We start from the raw sequence: 21,504 nt of genomic DNA on the forward strand, positions 1-21,504 counted from the left end.
CTGTAAAATCCCCTCGGCCTCCGGCCCATCTTTCATCAGGATTTGTTTACAAAGATGTCTGCACACGTGGGTGATGCGAGTTCATCATCTTCAGAAGATGAGGGTGAAAATCAGCGGTTAATGGATGCTGTTTGGGAACATAATAGTAGAGGTGATAAATTTTATATAATGACACCGTGATCTGTGAAATTATTAATTACATTCCTCGCGAAATTGACTTGAAACTAATTAACGAATTTGTAATAAAATTAAGTGTGATCCCATTCGATTAAATCCGTGTCCTGTCATCGGTCATGCCTGTGATTCTGTCAGTCGAGTTCTTCCATGTAGTATGTATATTACCCATTTGTAAATATGTTACTTTTGTTCAAATGTTTGAGCCTTTATTTGCCCCAATCGGGGCCAAAAGGTATTTATTCAATCAAGTTCAAAGTTCAAGTTCTCCTGTCAGTGTTAATGCATGGACCTATCCATGTAGGATCCTCTGCCCGGCTCTGGATGTGGATAGGTCCATGCTGTCAATGACATGGCATGAAGTCGAAGATTTAAAAGACTGAAGAGCCACTGGTGCTGGCCTACAATTAGACAGCTGGCAGCAGCTCTGTTTAGAGTTTTTAATTTTTTTTTATTTCTCCTCACACACAGACGGCTCGCTATCGTGGAGCCACCATTATTTACCTAGGGGACTTACAATGCAGAATCCCCTCGTCGGGGCTCTTCAATTTTTGTCTTTAATGAAACAAAATTTTGAAAATTAATGTGACCAAAATGCAAATTAATATTCCCTCTCGGTATTAATTGACAAAAGATGGGGAAAAAATCAAATTAAAAGGAACAAAAACAGTGACTTACCTCAGCTGTCGCGCAACTTCACTTCTCTGTTTTATCCAAACTTAGTACATAAACATATGGCCATCCAGCTCGAGTCCCCTGTACAGATTGCGCTAGAACTTAGGTCTCTGTATTTGGTGAGTGAAGCCAACGTAGTTCAGCTAAACAACCAAAATAACAGAGACTGAAGCTTTTGGTCTAGCCTACAATATGAATTATGACTAGTTATTTTGTGCTCTACTTAGTACTACTAGCTCTCTCAACACAACAGTCGTCACAGTAGACCAAAAGCTTCAGTCTCTGTATTTGGTTGTTCCGCTGAACTATATTATAACGTTTTCTCCACTCACCAATACATATAGACTGAAAAGCGTGAACATGTTGGAGGCCCATATGTAAAGCCAGCATATTAGCAGTAACTTTATTTAGTTATATAACATTCTGCAGAAACACAATTTTTTATCTTTTTTTACATAAAATATCAGGTTTTTGAAAAAGAAATTACATCCAACTTGACAAGAAAACATGTAAAATTAAGAAATTTCGTACCGTAGACGGCAGTTGCCTGCTAATTCCCTTCAAATGATGATCAAAACAGAGTCATCCTTGATCCTCCGCGTTGGTTGTTGTAAATCTTGAATGATGTCATCATCCTTACAGACGTCTTAACCAGTTGCCTTAGATCGCGATTTGTGCTGTTGTGCTTACCTTCAATCGCTAATTGATAGAGCGTGCGTTGTGATTGCCCAGGAAAGTATCAAAAATTCTAATGGGAAAGCCTAGATATATTTAACGAACGTAGAGGCAGCAAAACACATCTGCCAGTTTTGCATCTCCAGCAATTAATTTAAAAAGTAAGGAATAAATCATCGATAACATATATTTTCGGTATTTGTTTTTAAATTTAAGTAGTATAAAAGAAAGCGTAGAGTCTAAAGAAAATGTGGGCTATCGTTAAAGATGATATTATGTCATTTACACTTAGTAAAAAAAGATAAAAATCTATACAAAACACGTATGCGGGCTCATCATCATCCGCTAAAGTACAGTCCACCAGGTTGGTGTATCATCGTACTTGTAGAATTGTGCTGGAGTATGTACAGTGCTGTGGAAGATCTATTCTACGTGCGGTTAAAAAGAATCAGCGCAGTCTTATACCTTGGTCACATTTGTTCTACGGCGGCCGTACGGGGAGTCGAAAACAGCCGTTTTAACATTTTTTTGTACCAGCATGTAGGTGGTCTGAATAAAAATGAATAAAACGACTGTTTTCGACTTGCCGTACGGCCGCCGTAGAACAAATGTGACCAAGGTATTAGCTCGCACTAACACACTACTGTCTGTGAACGGAGATTATAGTAAAATGTTAGAAATTGTTAAAGAAACCCCAAGAAACGACGGTTAGTCCTGTCTATCTCACCAGTTGCACCAGTTGGTGCAGCGTTGTAGATCCAGATAAGAAAAGTAAAATATCAGCATCTAGTAGATATAATGCCAGTGCTTGGTTACACCTAATGTATTGTGTCCATCCAAGTCAAGTGCAGAAAGTAGGGTGAAGTGAAAATGGTGATAGCTAAGTTGTATAATAATAATAATAGGCATTTATATAGCGCCATCTATCTAGAAATATTCTATTCCGAGGCGCACAAGAAAAGAAAGAGAAAGTTTGGATGAGTGTCAAAGTGCCAATAACTAATACTGTTAGAAAAGATAAGATTTCAGTTTTGATTTAAAGGTCTCCAGTGATTGTATAATTCTTAAATTTAATGGCAAATTATTCCAGAGAGAAGGTGCTGAGGCAGAGAAAGCTCGTGCACCATATGCAACACGTGTCTTGGGAGTCTTAAGAAGTTGCTGGTGTGATGATCTCAGGCTTCTAGCTGGTGCATAAGGCGTGACAAGCTCTTGTAGATATTTTGGTGCCAAACCATTACACACTTTCCAAGTGAGAAGAAGTATTTTAAATTCTATACGCTTCCGGATTGGCAACCAATGTAACTTTTGGAGAATTGGTGAGATGTGTTGATATTTTGATGTACCAGTTAAAACCCTGGCAGCTGTATTCTGAGCATACTGAAGTTTATTAACATTGCGTGAGGTTATATTAAAAAGAAGAGCATTTCCAACATCTAATCGAGATAGTACAAATGAGTGTATAAGCATAGCAGCAGACTTATGGTCAAGGACTTTCCTCATGCTGTTAACATTATGAATATTATAGTATACTGATTGACATATTTTCTTTACTTGTGCATCCATAGACATATGTTCGTCAAATACGACACCGAGATTTCGAACTGATGACAAGGCTTTAATCAAGGAGTCCCCAACCTGTATAGTCCGGTCCTTAATCAAATGACTTTGTGATTTAGAACTAATAATCAACAAGTCTGTTTTACTTTCATTTAATTTCAACTTATTCTTTATCATCCATGACCGCATATCATCTATTGTATTTTGTAAACGAAGCCTGGCAGACAACTCACTAGCAGGGTCAGTTGGATCAAATGACACATACAACTGTGTATCATCCGCATACATATGAATGTCTATGCCATGTTTATGCGCAATTTTTGCAAGAGGACTGGAATAGATGGCAAAAAACAACGGCCCGAGAACTGAACCTTGGGGCACTCCAAAAGGAAGTTTAACAGGAGACGACATATTTTCACCAATCTTGACAACCTGTGATCTATCATGAAGATAAGATGAAAACCAATCAAGAACAACTCCTTCTATGCCACAATATTTCAACCGATCCAATAGCAAATCATGGTCAACAGTATCAAATGCTGACGAAAGATCAAGCAGAAGGAGGAAAACAGCCTTCTTGTCATCAACAGCACGAAGAATATCATTTGATACACGAACCAAAGCAGTTTCTACCCCATGACATTTCCTATATGCAGATTGGAAAGGTTCAAACAATTCATTATCCAAGAAATAGTTGGTGAGACGCACAGCAACAACCTTTTCTAATATCTTTGACACAAACTTTAAATTTGAGACAGGTCTATAGTTTTTTAATTCCTCTGAGTCTAACGATGGATTTTTCAAGAGAGGAGTGACAAGTGCTTGCTTGAAATCATGAGGAAAATTACCAGTTTCAAGAGAAATGTTGATAATTTTTGTGATTATTGGAAGCAACAGATTCATATGTTTCTTAAGAACCCAGGTTGGAACTGGATCTAATGAGCACGATTTAGCAGGATAAGAGGTCACAATATCCTTAACTTCTTTATCAGTTGTCATTTCAAATGTTTTCATTTTAGGAGTAGCTGTATGTGAGGAATCACATTCTTCAACACTATGAGATAAGGTACCCTGCATTGAGTCTAAATTATCCCGGATAGTGGATATTTTTGATACGAAGAAATTACTGAAACGTTCTGCTAGGTCTAATTGAGATATATGTTCCGGCAGTTTTGGTTTGTTCTTTTGATGAAGAGCACTATCAATAACTCTGTAAAACTGTCCACTATATTTACAATTGGACAGCTGTTCCTTCAAGTACTTTGCTTTGGCATCTTTTATCATATGCCAAATTAAGAGGCGCTGTTTAGTAAATTTTTCTCTATTTATGTCTGTTCTCTCAGCTCGCCAACGACGCTCAAGTCGTTTACGTAAGCGTTTTGCTTCCGCTATGTCAGATGTATACCAGACATTCCTCGGTCGGATTGTTACTTTACTTTTTGTTAATGGAGCATGTTTGTCCAAGATAGATTGAAGACAAGAATCATATTGATTGACAAGAGTATTGACATCAGAAGTAGGATGTAAGAGAAGATCTGAGGTAAGAATATCAACAGCCAACTTTTCATGATCAATGGTTTTGAACTTCCTGTATGAAATGACCTTTCTGTTTCTCATAGGTTTAGTTAATTTCAAATTACAGTGTATTGCAGCATGATCAGTAAGAAAAGATGACACCTCCAGAGCTCTGATAAGCTCCTCATCGGTACGTGTAATCACAAAATCTATAATGTGACCAGTTTCATGAGTAGATTCATTTACGTGCTGTTTTAAGTTGAAAGACTCAAGTAAGTCAGAAAACTTTTTGTTCTCTTGATTAGCAGGATTATCCCAGTGAATATTAAAATCACCAACAACAATCAACTTACTTGAAGTTGACAATAAGGACGTTAGAAAATCAGAAAATTCATCAATAAAGACATTAAACCCCACTTTATTCTTTTGACTATACGGTGGTCTATAGATAACAACAAGCATAATGGGAAATTTTGTTCCATCAAACTTCATAGAAACACTCATACACTCAAAACTGGATGCAGTGTGTTCCATTTGCATAAATGTACTCTTGATTGAAGAATGGTGTATAATGGCAACTCCTCCACCGCTACGAATGGAGCGAGGTACATGAATTAGATTAAATCCAGGTGGTGTTAATTCACCGATTGTCTTTTTATGTTTTTCTGTGTCTGATAACCAGGTCTCTGTTAAACACATAATGTCGATGTCATGTTCAATTAGGTGATCAATAACAACATCTGTCTTGTTGCACACTGATCTAGTATTAACTAAGCATAACTTACATTCTTTAAGGGAACCAGTGTCAACAACCCCTAAGGTTGGAGCTTCTCTTTTCTTTTTTGCCTTGGTCCCACCTTTTCTTCCACGCCTTGTATAGTTACAAGAACGCCCCAGACCAAGGGAACGAATGTTTGCCCAGACATCATTGGGGAGTCGATAAGCACAATTCAACTCTAAAAGATTGTCCCTAGTATACACATACTGACACTTATTAGGAATCAAATTCAGATTTATTTCTGTGTTATTTTCACCACCCTTGTTACTACTGGAAAGAGGATCAGGGCCTGGATTTGGGTGAATATCACCTGCAAGGAGCAATAGGGATATTCTAAAAGAAGCACAAGAATTACTATAGTAATTAATTGACTTTCCAATATACTTGCACTTCACATGCCCTCCTGACAACCATTCAGTCCTCCCACAAAGACTGAACCTAATATCTTTAGAATTAGTATCTGGTGGACAGACACTGAATAACAATATAACCAACAATAGATGACTGTGCAGCTTCATTGTCGCCATTTAGCTGCTCCAACATTCCATTCATGTCTGGATCTTAAATACTACTTGAATAACTACATACCTTGAATGAAGTACATGATAAGATGTCTACCATACTTAATAGTGCACACAGCAAGAAAGCCAAAAATCAAATTTGAAAAAAGATCATCAAAACAGCACCAGAAATGCTCAATCTTGGTCTAGTTGAATCTATGGTACATAATAACTTGACACTTAAAAAAGAACACTCATCCGTATAGAAGAAATATAGTAAAATTCAGATGAATTCAGAGAAGGTTGTGCAAGCTGCCTCTCAGCGCTAAGCAATACATGCATGAGACACATGTTTTTCATTCATATGGAAATTCCTCTTTTTCACCTTAAGAGGTTTACATGTATTGTGAAGTTCCTATGCTTTTTCTACAAATCATTTTTCACTCTGTGTTTGTTGATGATCACTCACACAGTCAGTGGCAGACCGTGATCCGGAGGAGACAAAGCATTGGGGGGGGGGCACAGCATTGTTCACAAACAATGCAGTGCCCCCCCATGCTTTGTCTCCTCCGGGTCACGGTCCGCTACTGCACACAGTCCTGCATGAGTTTGCAAGCATATAATTTCAAATTATTATTTTCTCCAGATGGAGTTCAAGGCAGAATATTTGAGACAAACGAGGCAAGAAGTAAAACTAGTGCCGGAGAGATCATATCATCCAAAGTCAAGAAACCGAGTGTCAGGTAACTTGAATTACAGTATTAACTGTGTCCAGGAGACTGTCTATAGGAAAAAGATTTATTACCGGTATACAAATTATTAAAGCTCAACACCAATGTGAATAGAATATATACTTATTTAACATACTTCGTTATTTCATCGTGTTTATGTACTTTTTTAACTATTATATTTGTCTGCCAGTGAATAGTAATTTGGATATTCCAATTAATTTCAACAGATATCTTCATTGAATAGATATTTTGGAACACACAAAGAAAGAGAAACATTAAGACAATTTATCAGACAAAGTTTCTGTTTGAATTATTTTTGTCATTAATTTAGGTTGTTTTATTTATAGATAGTAAATTTCATATTTGTCATGCTAATTATAAAAATCAAATATAATGATGGTGAACAATTCAACTTCGATCTTTGGTCTTAAAACTACCAATATGTTCTATTTTCAGTGTGATTGTCTTGATATTAATATTTTTTGTTTCCCTTTGACAGAAATTAGTACTTCAAAAGCTTTACATTAGTTTATACACGTATACTTTGGAATCTTTGCATTTTTCAGGGAGATGATTTATCATGATGCTCCGGAACAATTTGGAGAAGATTATAAAAGTTTGAAAACTACACCAGAATTCAGGAGCTATTTGGCCAAGAAGTTATCAAGTGTTTTAGATGAGTATGTACTTTTTTTTTATTGTATTATGATACAATAATACACACACACACACACTCATATTGTTTTTGAAACTCTACTTGAACTGGTCAAAGACCAGAATGAAATAAAGGAAATAGAATAAACCCTTTTTATATTTCTGAATCAGAACTGAACAGAGGGTTTCCTTTTCTACATACATTATGAACAACAATATAGATTTTTTATTTGTTGAGACTTCAGCATAACCATCACACATCGAAGTATCCTGATTGGTTTGTTAATCCAGCATTGTTGTATAATCATGCTCATTAATGGTTTTCTGTCTCTGCCAGAATCTAGAAGTCTTTGTGACATCTTGTTCTCGCCGTTCCTCAGTTGTTATATCTCTGATGTTACAGCCTCAAATATCAGGAGCTCATAAGATTTTAGATAATTATATGCGTATCCGGACATCTACCCCCTGGACATCTACCCCCCGGACATCCACCCCCCGGACTTCCACCCCCCGGACATCCACCCCCTTAGGACAAGTACCCCCTAGGACAAGTACCCTCTAGGACATCCACCCCCCGGACATCCACCCCCCGGACATCTACCCCCCGGACATCTACCCCCCGGACATCTACCCCCCGGACATCTACCCCCCGGACATCCACCCCCCGGACATCTACCCCCCGGACATCCACCCCCCGGACATCCACCCCCTTAGGACAAGTACCCCCTAGGACAAGTACCCTCTAGGACATCCACCCCCCGGACATCCACCCCCCGGACATCTACCCCCCGGACATCTACCCCCCGGACATCCACCCCCTTAGGACAAGTACCCTCTAGGACATCTACCCCCCGGACATCCACCCCCTTAGGACAAGTACCCTCTAGGACATCTACCCCCCGGACATCTACCCCCTGTCATTTTTTTGTCAAAATTGCTCGTTCGTTATGATCGCTCACAGACGAGCAAAAATATATATCTTATCAATTCAAAATCAATTTAAAGATGAGGGGGTAGATATCCGGGGTGTACATGTCCTAGAGGGTACTTGTCCTAGGGGTACTTGTCCTAAGGGGGTGGATGTCCGGGGGTGGATGTCCAGGGGGTAGATGTCCGGGGGGTGGATGTCCGGGGGGTGGATGTCCGGGGGGTAGATGTCCGGGGGGTAGATGTCCGGGGGGTGGATGTCCTAGAGGGTACTTGTCCTAGGGGGTACTTGTCCTAAGGGGGTGGATGTCCGGGGGTAGATGTCCGGGGGGTGGATGTCCGGGGGTAGATGTCCAGGGGGTAGATGTCCTAGAATCAATTATATGATGTCTGCTGGACACTGGAAAGGCTAGCAATAGACTTGTCCCTTCATAAAGTCCCAGGTGAAAAAAATCATATTGAATCTGTTTGTATTGCTTGATAAGTCTTGTAATTTGAATTTCCAGACATGTTACTTAATTTCATATTTTGCCTTCTCTTCTATAATAATAATAATAATAATAATAGCGGCATATTTACCCAGGGTAGCCACTTCAGTTCCGAAAACTGTTCTCCCAGCGGGCCCTGCTATTTTTATCTTGCTCTCTTGCTTTCTCTTTCTCTCTTCCTCGTTCTATTCCCTCTCTCTCTTTATTCAATATTCTGCTTCAATTACAGACAACTCAAGATGACCAAGTCAAAAAAGGAGAGGATATTTGATGATGATAAATCCAGAAGAAATGAAGAGGGTGATTGCATATTTTTAAAGGACAAGTCCACCCCTACCAAAATTTGATTTGAATAAAAAGAGAAAAATCCAACAAGCATAACACTGAAAATTTCATCAAAATTGGATGTAAAATAAGAAAGTTATGACATTTTAAACTTTCGCTTCATTTCACAAAACGGTTATATGCACATCTGGGTATCCAAATAAGGGAACTGATGATATCACTCACTCACTATTTCTTTTGTATTTTATTATATGAAATGTTTTTATTTTCTCGCTTCAGGCAAGGAGGTCCTAATCATCAAATTCATAAAAATTGAAATATTGTATAATTCAAACAATAAAAAACAAAAGAAATATTGAGTGAGTGACATCATCGACTCTCTCATTTGGATGTAACTGGCTCGTTCATGTAACTATTTTGTTAAAAATAAGCGAAGCTTTGAAATGTAACTTTCTTATTTTAGATCCGATTTTGATGAAATTTTCAGCATTGTGCTTGTCTGGTTTTTCTCTATTGATTCAAATCAACATTTTTCTGAGGTGGACGTGACCTTTAATGAAAAATATATTGCAAGTTAAGATTTCATTTAACTAATTAACCCTATGGAGTCATATGTCTGTTCATTTTAATTTGAAACCTTGCTGCAGTACTGAAAATTACACCTCTGCTATTAATGTAATAACTTTGCTTGATCCAATACACTGTACTGTCATATGCTACATACCCTTATGAGACATAGCAGATAATATTTTTGTAATGTAAAAACCTACTTTATAAAAAGCCATTAAAATAAGTAAACTTTTATCTTTATTTCTTCAGTCTATTAATTGGTATTTAAGTTGTACTCATGAGTTGTTTCTTCTTTCTTATTCCTTTTGGAATAACACAAGGAGCATTGCTTGATTAGATTGATATTGATGATATTCATTCTTTTTCACTTAAAAAAATAAACCACTTCAGATCTCCTCCAAATAAGTTGCCCTGTCCTTTCCAAACCACAATCAGCCAGCGGTAACAAATTAACAAGTTTTCTTTTGCATAGATACATTACGGTTATTTTCTTCATCATGCTGTGCACCTGATCTCAACCCCTGTGAGCCTGAACCTCCAAAGAAGAGAAAAAGACCCAGGCTTGGACGTAACACCAAAAAGTTAAACAACAACATTGATGATGACAGGTGACTTGATAACTGTTTGTTTCTGATCTTATACTCCTAGAGGTTTTATCATTATGGTTTATACTCTAATTCATGCACCTCATCTATCAAATTAGTAAGAAAATATACTTCTGAAAATCAAAGTAGACTGGAAAATGAATTTGGGTCAACCGACTGGACAGACCTACACTTCTACACATTATGCAGTGATTTTGGAATATTTGTGTCAATTCTTTATTGAACGCATTCCTTTGATGAAATCATAGTCAAATAAAAATTATAGAAATCATGAAATCCTTGGGCTAGTAAAATGCTTTGAACATCTCTGTCTGATGATAATTGGAGTGTTATATGTGACAAATATGTCAAAATAAAAAATTTTAAAGACACTTTTACAACCTCAAAAAGAAGTTTTACTGTTCTAAATTATAATTTGATTTAATAGTACATGAAAGATACTTGGAGAGTAATCAATGATATTTTGAATAAGATAAGAAAATTAACAATATATACAGTTGATCATAATCTTACTTTAGCTGCGATTCCAGAGATAATTTTTCAAATGTCGGTCAGTCTTGACAATGCAATACCCCAACACCATTAAATGCGAATTTTATATATTTTTTTGCAATTAATGCAAATGAAATTGTGAAAGATCTTGATAAGAAATTATATTTATTAAACTCAGTGGTCCGTATTCTGAAGTCAGGTTTAAATTAGACAATGGTCTAACTCTGCTAAAATTATGGGGAGCCAAAAGTTAAAAAATTATTGTATATTTCTTATGTTTACTATTTTGTTTCCTTTTGCTTCTATAATGAAGAAAAATACTATATTTGATTATATTACATAGGTTAGGTAGATTCGAATCAGTGATATGTCAATACGCCATCACATGACCATAGCTGCGAGGATCGTATTTATTATATTTCAGGTTTTGATGTCACCTCAGTGAATATAACTGCGTTTTATTGTCAATGGCGGCGTTATATTCACTAAGGTGACGTCACTCGCTGCTTACAAGTTGTGTAATGATGTACGCGCTTAAAGGAAAACAAAACCCAAGAAGAGAAGCAATCTTATTGGAAAGATTAAAATGAGAAGAACAAATTAAAAAAGTTTCATCAAAATCGGTTATGAAATAAGCAAGTTATGGATGATTAAAAAGTCTTGTTGTACTTACTATGTGGATCCTCAAATTGGCAAACATGCTTCAAAGTGGCTGATTTTGTTGACAACTCTCCATTTGTTTTGTACACATATTTTCAGATTTTCCCCTTTATTTTACATATTTCCTCCTGACATTGACATATATGGTGTGGATTATATTTTCCCATGACATATGTTGTGCTCAGAAGGAGGCAAGATGCAATTTGAAAGATAATGAGGAAAATCTGAAAATTTGTGTACAAAACAAATGGAGAATAGTACGGAAGATGTTGATCATCGTGGTAGCTAAAACTGAGTAAAGAATTAATCTGTTGTCTCACGATGCGGCAAACTGAAATTGCGACGTTTCGACTGCTCCTGCTAGTCTTCGTCAGGCAATGAAGTGGACACTCGCTGCGCGCGCCTTTTATACCGTAGGCTACGGGCCGTCGGTGCCGGAACCGCCGTGGTGTGATTGGTCGGCGCAACCGACCAATCAGAAGCCGCGGACGGTGCGATCGCCGTGGGGCTTGCGGACGTCGGGGAAAACCCGTCGGCTGCAGTCGGCGTAGAAAGCGGGCAATTTGCGGACGTCGAGGAGTGAACCGCGGTAGCTGTGCAAAAACTAATGGGGTTGGATGCGGACGTCGGAGGGCGGTCGACCGGAGAGCTACGGGCGGTCGTAGGGGGCGCATGTCGGCGAATGGTCGGAAGCCATTCTTCAGGGATGTCAATGCCGTTATCCCTGTTCACATTATTGGGATGAAGACGAATTTGGATAGCCTCTTTAACACGCCGTGTGTACCAGTGCTTATCCCGCGCTATACAGCTTACCTCGTCCCAATTGGGAGGGTGATCTGCATTCCAAGCATGCTCTGCAACTGCCGAACTATCTATGCGTCGGTGCTTGACATCTCTGCGATGTTCTAGCATTCGCTCGTTAACGGGTCTGCCCGTTTCCCCGATGTAAACCTTGTCACAAGCCCCACATGGTATCTTGTAAACAACGCCATCGAGTCTGCCGGGCAGCGCGGGGTCTTTGGGGCGCACTAACTGTTTACGGATAGTAGTGTCGGACTTGAAAACCGCGCGTATGCTGTACTTCTCTAAGTGCCGGCGTAGTTGGCGGGAAATAGAATCGACAAACGGGAGTACGACGGTAGACTTGCAGCGCACAATGTCTTCTTCGGCGACGTTCTTTCTCTTAGTTACACGGTTGAGAAAGGAGCGCGGGTAACCATTGGAAACGAGTGCAGAAGCAATGCGTTGCTTCTCAGCGGCGGTGCATTGTGGTTTCGATACAATGCGTGATGCTCGGTCATAAAGGCATTTGACTACCCCGCGTTTGACGGACTGGGGGTGATGCGAATCGTACGCTAAATATTGATCTGTATGCGTAGGCTTTCTGTACACTGTAGTGGTGAGGCGGCCCTCATCATCCCGGTGTACAAGAGTGTCAAGGAAGGCAATGCGGTTATTGTCTTCTCTCTCCATAGTGAAACGGATAGACGGTTGCTGCGCGTTCACGTAATTCAATAGGCAATCGGTTGTAGACCTGTCGGTAACAATGAAAGTATCATCGACATAGCGCTTCCAAATTCTCGGACTGAATTCGGGTGGGCAAGCGTGAAGCGCATCCTCCTCAAAGGATTCCATGTAAAGGTTAGCAATAACAGCAGAAACAGGGCTACCCATGGCCGCGCCTTCTTGCTGTTCATAGAAGCGTCCATCGTACATGAAATACGTGGACTTCAACACGAAACGAAGAAGTTCAGTGACCTGGGTAGGAGAAAGATCGGTACGGTCGGGTAAGATAGCGTCGGCTTCCAGGCGCTGGAGGGCGACATCACATGCTGCTTCAACGGGTACATTGGTAAATAAAGATACCACGTCGAAGGAGACCATGACTTCATGCTCAAGTACGGTCTCATTGCGCAAGAAATCCACAAAAGAAGCGGAGTTACGGACGGCGTGTTGATTATTACCAACAAGCGGCGCGAGTATGTCGGCTAGTAATTTAGAAGTGTTGTAAGCGAAAGAGCTTATGCATGAAACAATCGGGCGTAACGGAACATCGGGTTTGTGAATTTTCGGTAAGCCATAAATCCTAGGAGGCTGTTTTTGCGTGGGTCTAAGTACCCTGTAGGTCGCATCGTCGATATCACCATTCTTGTGCAAATCGCGGAGAATGGTTGCAAGCTTGCGAGCAAGACAATCGGTAGGATCCTTTCGTAAGGCGCGGTAAGGACCCGAGCTAATAAGTTCGGAAATCTTATCACGGTAAGTACTGGTATCCATTACCACGCTAGCGCGGCCTTTGTCGGCTGGCAGAATCATAATGGTGCTATCTTCCTTGAGCGCTTTCAAGGCTTTGTGCATGCCGGGTGTAACATTGGATTTCGGTGGTTTGGCGGAGGCGAGGATCGCGTTGACCTCTCTGCGAACTGAGCCGATGGTTTCGGCATCACGGCAACGGACGGACGCCTTGATTTTCGCGGTAGTAGATTCTACTTCGGATTGGATGCTCTTCAGAGTCATGCGAGTCAGGCGGATTCTTTCTCGGAGAAAGCGGCGGGAGGTGTTCAAAGCGATGAGTCTTGCTGTCTTGGTAGGAACTGGCGGGCGAATCTTCAGGTCTCTCGGGATGACGGAGTTCTTGATGCAGCGCGTAAGGAACGTCAGGTGGTTGGTGAATCTCGCGAGTTTCTTCGAACAGCGCTCGTGTCTACGTGCTAGCCTTAGGGCAGGGCGCCCATACGTAAGGTCAATAGTACGGATGATGTTGATCATCGTGGTAGCTAAAACTGAGTAAAGAATTAATCTGTTGTCTCACGATGCGGCAAACTGAAATTGCGACGTTTCGACTGCTCCTGCTAGTCTTCGTCAGGCAATGAAGTGGACACTCGCTGCGCGCGCCTTTTATACCGTAGGCTACGGGCCGTCGGTGCCGGAACCGCCATGGTGTGATTGGAGAGGCAATGAAGTGGATACTCGCTGCGCGCGCCTTTTATACCGTAGGCTACGGGCCGTCGGTGCCGGAACCGCCGTGGTGTGATTGGAGAGTTGTCCACAAAATCAGCCATTTTGAAGCACGTTTGCCAATTTGAGGATGCCCATAGAAAGTACAACAAGAGTTTTCAAACTCCCATAACTTGCTTATTTCATAACCAATTTTGATGAAACTTTTTTTAAATTGTTCCTCTCATTTTACTCTTTCCAATAAGATTACTTCTCTTCTTGGCTTTTGGTTTTGTATTTTCAAAGAAAATTCTATTATGACGTAGATGGATCAGAGCTGTAACAAGAATTTCGGGTTGGAGCCAGACGATGAATGCAATCTCTGATGGCGAATTCACATAGACTATGTAATATAACAGATATTGCCTGGTCTATCGTTTGAATAGATAACATTTCAACTCCCCTCCGAAGCTATATTTATCCCTCGGGAGAATATTTTCCCTCAGCGCTGCGAGCTTCAGGCAAAATATAATCCCTTGGGAAAAATATTACTCCGTCGGGGAGAGGAAATGTTATATTCAAACTCTAGGCAGGCAATGTCTGTATAATAGGTGTTATTAGAGTTGCACAGCCAAGACCTCTCCCTTTTTACACTCCTCTTTTTTCCTTTTTCTCAATTCTTGTTTCTTTCTTTTTCAATACTTGGGGGAGAGAGGAATGAAGGGGTGGTTGCCCTCCTTCCCTTAACTGTGGGGCCTTCCCAGGTCACGGTGTTAAAGATCACAGAGATCCTTTTAAAATTTTAGAAAACAGATGTGTAATACATTCTTCGTCTGGCAATGACAGAGCCATAGACATCGATCCATCTTTTTAGATTATTTTTAATTTCAGTGAAATGGTTGCATGCAGGTCATCATGAATATGCAGTGCATGAGCTAATGATTAATTTTTTTCCTATCAAGAATTTGCCATTATTTCCCTTTCTAGATTTATGAGTTTTATACTTTCAGTGATGTTATTGTTAGTAAAATTCATTTAAAAATTCCAATTGTAAACGTGAGAGGACAAACTCTTACTTTCTCTGCAATGTAAATACATGTATTACCTTTATAAAACTTTTTGTTAGAAAGATACATTCATCAAAGATTTCTATCACTTCAGATTTATTATTTTACCCTATTGTCTTCACCAGCAATAACAATATTATCAACATTTTTCACTATCATCACTGTTAGTCTTATCAAAATAATGACTATTTCTCTCTCTCTCCCTCTCTCTTTTTCTCTTGTAGCAGTGATTCAGATGTTCAGGAACAGAGATTACTTGAAGCGGCCGTATCTGGACACGATGTCTTAAGCTTCTCAGCATTAGCATCTTATGATCATAAGCCTCAAGAAGGACAGAATAGCAGCAGCGATAGCGACCACACTGATTCCCATATAGCTGATGATCCCATTGAAACTCGCACTGCGCTTAAACAGTCAGAGCGTGGAGATGGTAGTTTTTCAGATATAAATGTTAAAAAGAAGAAAAGGGGAAAGAAAAAGATGGATACAAGTAGAATTCATGCTGATGATACAACTGGGACTGCATCCAAACAGACAGAAAATGGAGACGATGAATGTTCTTATGCAAATGTTGAAAAGAAGAAAAAGAGAAAGAAGACGAATACAATTGATGGTCATGGTGATGATAAAACTAGGACTGCAATCAAACAAGGAGAGCATGGAGATGGCCAATTTTCTCATGGAAATGTTGAAAACGTGGAAAGGACAAAGACAGACAGTGCTGATACAAGTGAATTTCATGAGGATAATACTGAGGATGCGAAAAGAATGAACTGTTTTGCCGAAATTGTACGATCCTCAGAACTTTCTAAGAAGACAGATGCTCATGACTTGTCTGTGGAGATTGGTAGGAAGAAGAAAAAGAAGAAGAAAAAGAGAATGGATACAAGTACAAGTAATAATAATGATCCTTGATATGTCTAAGACTTAGTTCAGTTAGTTGCTCACTTAATTTCACATTCATAAACTTATATGTTAACATTGTGTTATGCCATTACTTCAATTGCTTGAATTATCTTTGTTGTTTGAATGTCTTTGTCCTGTTTGTGTATTATCATGAATAATGTAATCAAGAAAGTTATCAATTAAAATCTCTTTCTAATCCAGCTATATCTGCCACTGGCAAATGTTGCTTAAGTTAAGGCTAATACCTGCCAAACCACTTTTCGAGAATGGAATGAGGAAACATTTTCAGGATGTATTCTTTGAATGCTATTTTCTGATAAGCAAACACTAAATTTTCAAGTGTTTTGAAGGCATCTTTTTGAAAAATAAACAAAAATATTACCTCTAAGTCTAATTAATCAAAAACTTCAAACTTTCATAAAGAATTAGTCAGTGCAAAGCACATTAAATGTTGAGATCGAAATGTCAGAATAACCAATTATCGGTGTTGGTGTAGTCTAGAATTTCCAGTGGTTATTACAAAGAAAGTCATATGAAAGGCAAGGAACTTTGGAAACTGATTTAAATAAAAACTAGTCACTGTATGGTTTGAACTCTATTCTTAATTTCAAATCATCCTGATTACTCGATATCAGTACATTAAAGAGCGAGGGCATATAGCAGCAAATTTGATATTTTTCTGTAATGTCTTAAAGAGTTGACTATATTTTTCTTTGAAGTTTTGATCATGATTAAAATCATATCTATGAATGATTACTTTTACCTGTAGTTATTCATTTTATGTGTGCATGCCAATATGTAAGGAAGAAAAGAGAGGGAATGGTTTATGTGGATGATTCAACATTTTCATTCTGACAACTTAAAGTAAGGTATCAAGGAGAGCTTATGTGGGAGTGAGAATAGCGATGGTAACAAATTTTTTGATATTTTTTTTGGGGGGATAGGGTATAAAAAAGCAGGATTTTTAAAAAGTTGTGTTTTCCTAATTTTGTCTGGTTTTAACTAAGTTTATTCCAAGAGAGTGGGGGGATACAAAGGTGTAAGGTAAAGGTTGCATCAGTGACGAAGAGAGAAGGGATTAGTGAGGGAGGGGCACATGAAGGGAGAGGTGCAAGGGGTGTTCTCTTTATTGGTTAAATTGCTAGATTAGAAATGAAAAAAGGGGAAACAGATAGTCATATCACTTTGTGTACCTATAGAATACAAATATTTTAAAGTAATGTAGAATGAACAAAATTAAAGTTGACAATGAAAGGTAAAAGAAATCTTTACAACCAAGAAAGAAATTTGATGTTTTGCGTGAGTTCTTAAAAACTGCCTGAACTTGGGCAAATATTTGACTATATCTGCAATCTAATAAAATGTTGGTTAATTCTAATTTCAGTGACCAAGTAATTGCTTTGTAAATTAATTTCAAATCTAGGAAATAGGCCAACATCTATTTCAGCATTTTTCTGTCCGTTTTCCAATACGTGAATGTCTTTTTGTCCTGCAATTTTTCTCTTTTCATTCCCTGACCTTTTTCTAAATCTTTTCTCACTCCCTCTTTTTCTCCATTGTTCTTCTTTTCCCTTCCTCGCTTATACTTATTATTCTCTCTCCCTCTCTCTTTGTTGGTGGAGAAACTACCTTGAATAATAATTTGGACTGCCTTGATTGCTGAAGCAAATCTGAGACCTGGGGGCGTTTCACAAAGATTTAAGTCTGACTTAGAGTTGCACTTAACTGAGGCATAAATGATATGCAATGCACAATCTTATTAAAGGGGAAGTTCACCCTGAAAAAAACTTTGTTGTAAAAATAGCAGAAAAAATAGTAAAAAATATTGGTGAAGGTTTGAGGAAAATCCGTTAAAGTGTAAGAAAGTGATTAGAGTTCAAAGTTTTGGATTTGTGACGTCATAAACGAGCAGCTGCCTCATGTGTTATGTAATGTAAAATGTATGAATTTCAAATTTTGTATGGTTCCTGATGACTTAATTTTGTTTTCTTTTCATGATCGGATGTGAATTGATTTGTCTATTGATATACAAAAGGTACAGTGAAAACTATTTTCAATTTTCTGAGAAAATGGCATTTTATTGTCTTTTTACCATTCGCTATGTAGGAATGCTGCTCGCATATGACGTCACAAATCAAATAATTGAAATTCTAATAACTTTTTAATTATTTGATGAATTTTTCTCAAACCTTCGGCAATATTTTTTATTATTTTTTCTGCTATTTTTACAATAAACTTTTTGTCAGACTGAACTTCCCCTTTAATACGCAGTAGGGTGTATTCTCTTAGCATGATCCGACCATTGCAGTCATGCTTTACATAACGCATGCAACTAGGCATTGAAGTGCAACTCTGAGTCATACTTAATCTTTGTGAAACGCCCCCAGAAGATGTTAAATGTTAGTTCCCTCTTACAGGTAATGTTTCTGCCAGGTCAAATATAATTTTTAGTCCCAACAGATTGATTTCAAAATAACCTTTAATTTCTATCCCATTTGGTCATATCTGAATTCTTGGATATAAACCTCATTACTGAATAATTATGCCTTTTCAAAAGCTACTAATACTTCAGCAAAGATGCATTTCAAATATATTTAATTATAGAGCCAACATTACAGTTTCTACAGTATAACTGCAGGATGTGTTGCATATCATCTCATAAGGTTTGCAGCAAATCTGGTTATGAGGGAGATCATGATCTCAAAGTAAATTTCTAATTCCACAATCTTAATTTAACTTTGTCATTTATGCATAAAAAGTTGTTTTAAAGCTTTATGATCAAGTTAACTTAAGATTATGGAATTAGAAATTTACTTTGAGATCAATGCACAGAAAAAATTAAGCATGCAAATATAAACATTTCACTTTCTTTATGGTAAATACGTTTTTTTATTATACATGTACATTCATATACAAGGCACAAGATGCCTGCCCTCATCAATATACAAAATGCATACTCCGAAGAGATCTATGTGTACTTTGTGCAAGTTGAGCAACTGCAAAAGGGACAACTGGTAATGACACTACATTTTTAGATTTTTCCTTTAAATGGATTTGCCTTTTCTTTACAATTAGATTTGCATCCCCTCTACAACAAATATATTTTTAAAACACAGATATCAACTAGATCAGGCAGAGTTGACTGCAATTTACATTAGTTTTAAATTTTAGGGATCCTCCAGGCTTAAAACAATATAAATTTGAACAAATAAAGTACAAAACACTGAAAATTTGATCGAAATCGGACAAGGAAATACAATGCTACATATGGCATAATTTGCATTATTCTAGTGAAACAATTCTAGGCATGTCTTCATGAATATTCAATGAGCAAACTGATGTCATATTACAACTTGTTCTTTGGTATTTTATTATATGAAATTAGGTTTCTGAAAATATTTTCTACCTAGAACTTAAAAATTGGATTGATTTAACTCATTAGATATTCATTGCTGCAACTTGTTTCATTATAAGGGATTCATACCATTCACACATGTATGAAAAATAACTTTAAAATTCAATAACTTTTTTTATTTGTTAAATTCAAGTTTGATGACATTTTCAGCATTTTACTGTGTGAATTTTACTCTATTTATTTAGACATAAAAGATAGTGGTCAAAACAAGTATTTATAGCAAATGGAAATGTAACATTCAAATTAAAATACATGACTCCTACTGAAATTAGAATTATTGGTTGCCATTGCCATGTACATGTATAGACATGCTCATCCTCATGAAAAACATCTCTGCTTGAAGGCAGGAAAACAAGCATGAATCATGAAAATACAGTGGAGTCATTTCATAAAGTAAATGAAATCTATAGCTGAAGTGAATACAGTACAAGCTTTTTGCAGGGGGTTTGCCTTGTCAAGAATTTGGTTCTCTTCAACAAACATGGTCGGCCATGGAGGTAAAATAGGTTGGCGTTTGGATACTGAAGAATCTGACATGCAAAGAAAAAATATTTTCAATGGTTAACACCTGCCTTTTTTGCCTGGGGTACTAAGGATAGTTCAGGCCAAACATACCCCATACATGTACATCCTGCACTATCAGCTGAATTGTGGATATCCACCTGAGAATGAATATGTACATCAAGATTCTTATCAGGAAGGCCACTTAAAATTGAAAAAAGAGGTAGAAAATGTTCAGTATTTTAGAAATTCTCACTTCTGTCTCACAAAGTGGCTTACCTGTCTATATAGAATATACACTTGTACAATTACTGCTTTTTGATGAGCTATACAGAATACATTTCTTTTCACTCAAGCAGTATGTAACAAAACATAAAATATCTACATGTGAACTCTCAGTATGATGTTTAACAGACTTTTTGCAACTGTCATTCAAATCAATGTTATAACAAAATACACAACACTAGATTCTTTTTAATATTCATATGAATGTTCAAGATGACTTTCGCAACAAACTATTTGCAGTCTCATTTCAAAACGACAGAAAAAGTAAGTTCCCCATAAATAAAAATAGTTTATTTTGTAATGGGTTTTGATAAAAAAAGGATTTTTTTAAAGAGGGTCCCTTTACCTATTGAATAACTACAGAACTATGCACACAGCACACTTGTTACTTTCCAAGTCATTTGAATTGTAACGTTACGAATTAGTCCTACAACTTTTCAGGTGATGAAAGCATTGTGGTTTTTTATCATTCATTGCTCATCTCAGATGCACCTATCCTGATACATTTTTTTTTCATTTTGCATGGGTTATTTTTAGGGAAATTCTGATGTTCATCAACCACCTTAAAAATGGCTTGATTGTAAAGTGGGCCATCACTTGTGTGTGAACACATGCGCTGTTCGCATTATTGTTGAGTGAGCACACATTAAAATAAATGGCAAGAAATGCTATAACCGACTCCAAATTTGGACCCGAAATTGTCTGCTTTAATAAAATACATAAAGAGGCAATTTTGCTGTTAATGTCTGCTCACCCATGCACAATCTGATGCATCAATTTCATTTTTACAGATAAATTAATTTTTGGAAAACTTTTACCAAGGTGCTTTTCTCAAATCCTTTTCCTATGAAAGTCATCCATTTTTATTTAAGTGGAATTTACTTGTTGTAATATATGAATATTTATTTTTATTTAAGTGGAATTTACTTGTTGTAATATATGAATATTCATAGAATCAATATACATGTAAAGATTAAGAAAATTAATTTTCCTATCTTAGCAAATGACACCTTTATACATGAGATGTACAGAGCATGGTAATGGGATACAAATCTTGTCACCTCTCCCTAAAGTTATGAAATATTAGATTATGAGTAATTTATT

General features: G+C 37.6%; 1 protein-coding gene across 2 annotated transcripts; it reads left to right on the forward strand.

Moving 5' to 3' along the window:
- The first annotated feature begins 17 nt into the window (after nt 1–17).
- On the forward strand, nt 18–17,252 carry LOC121408736 (protein CUSTOS-like). 2 transcript variants are annotated; one of them, XM_041600348.1, is made up of 6 exons: nt 18–151; nt 6,524–6,620; nt 7,175–7,288; nt 8,907–8,977; nt 10,005–10,140; nt 15,521–17,252. In XM_041600348.1, the coding sequence occupies exons 1-6, from the start codon at nt 55–57 to the stop codon at nt 16,206–16,208; spliced, it is 1,203 nt and encodes a 400-aa protein (XP_041456282.1). In that variant the 5' UTR covers nt 18–54; the 3' UTR covers nt 16,209–17,252. The 2 variants fall into 2 exon arrangements, with proteins under 2 accessions (XP_041456282.1, XP_041456281.1); XM_041600347.1 differs by having other exon boundaries at nt 15,518–17,248.
- The last annotated feature ends 4,252 nt before the right edge of the window (nt 17,253–21,504 follow it).

The sequence above is a fragment of the Lytechinus variegatus genome, chromosome 2 (assembly GCF_018143015.1).
Source record: "Lytechinus variegatus isolate NC3 chromosome 2, Lvar_3.0, whole genome shotgun sequence".
NCBI classification, from domain to species: Eukaryota; Metazoa; Echinodermata; class Echinoidea; order Temnopleuroida; family Toxopneustidae; genus Lytechinus; species Lytechinus variegatus.

What these genes read in the sequence shown, in the direction of transcription:
- LOC121408736 (XM_041600347.1), top strand. Translation starts at nt 55, where the DNA reads ATGTCTGCACACGTGGGTGATGCGAGTTCATCATCTTCAGAAGATGAG. An exon ending in ATCCAGAAGAAATGAAGAGG is followed by an intron (nt 8,978 to 10,004) that starts GTGATTGCATAT and finishes TCTTTTGCATAG; the next exon opens with ATACATTACGGTTATTTTCT. An exon ending in AACAACATTGATGATGACAG is followed by an intron (nt 10,141 to 15,517) that starts GTGACTTGATAA and finishes TTTCTCTTGTAG; the next exon opens with CAGTGATTCAGATGTTCAGG.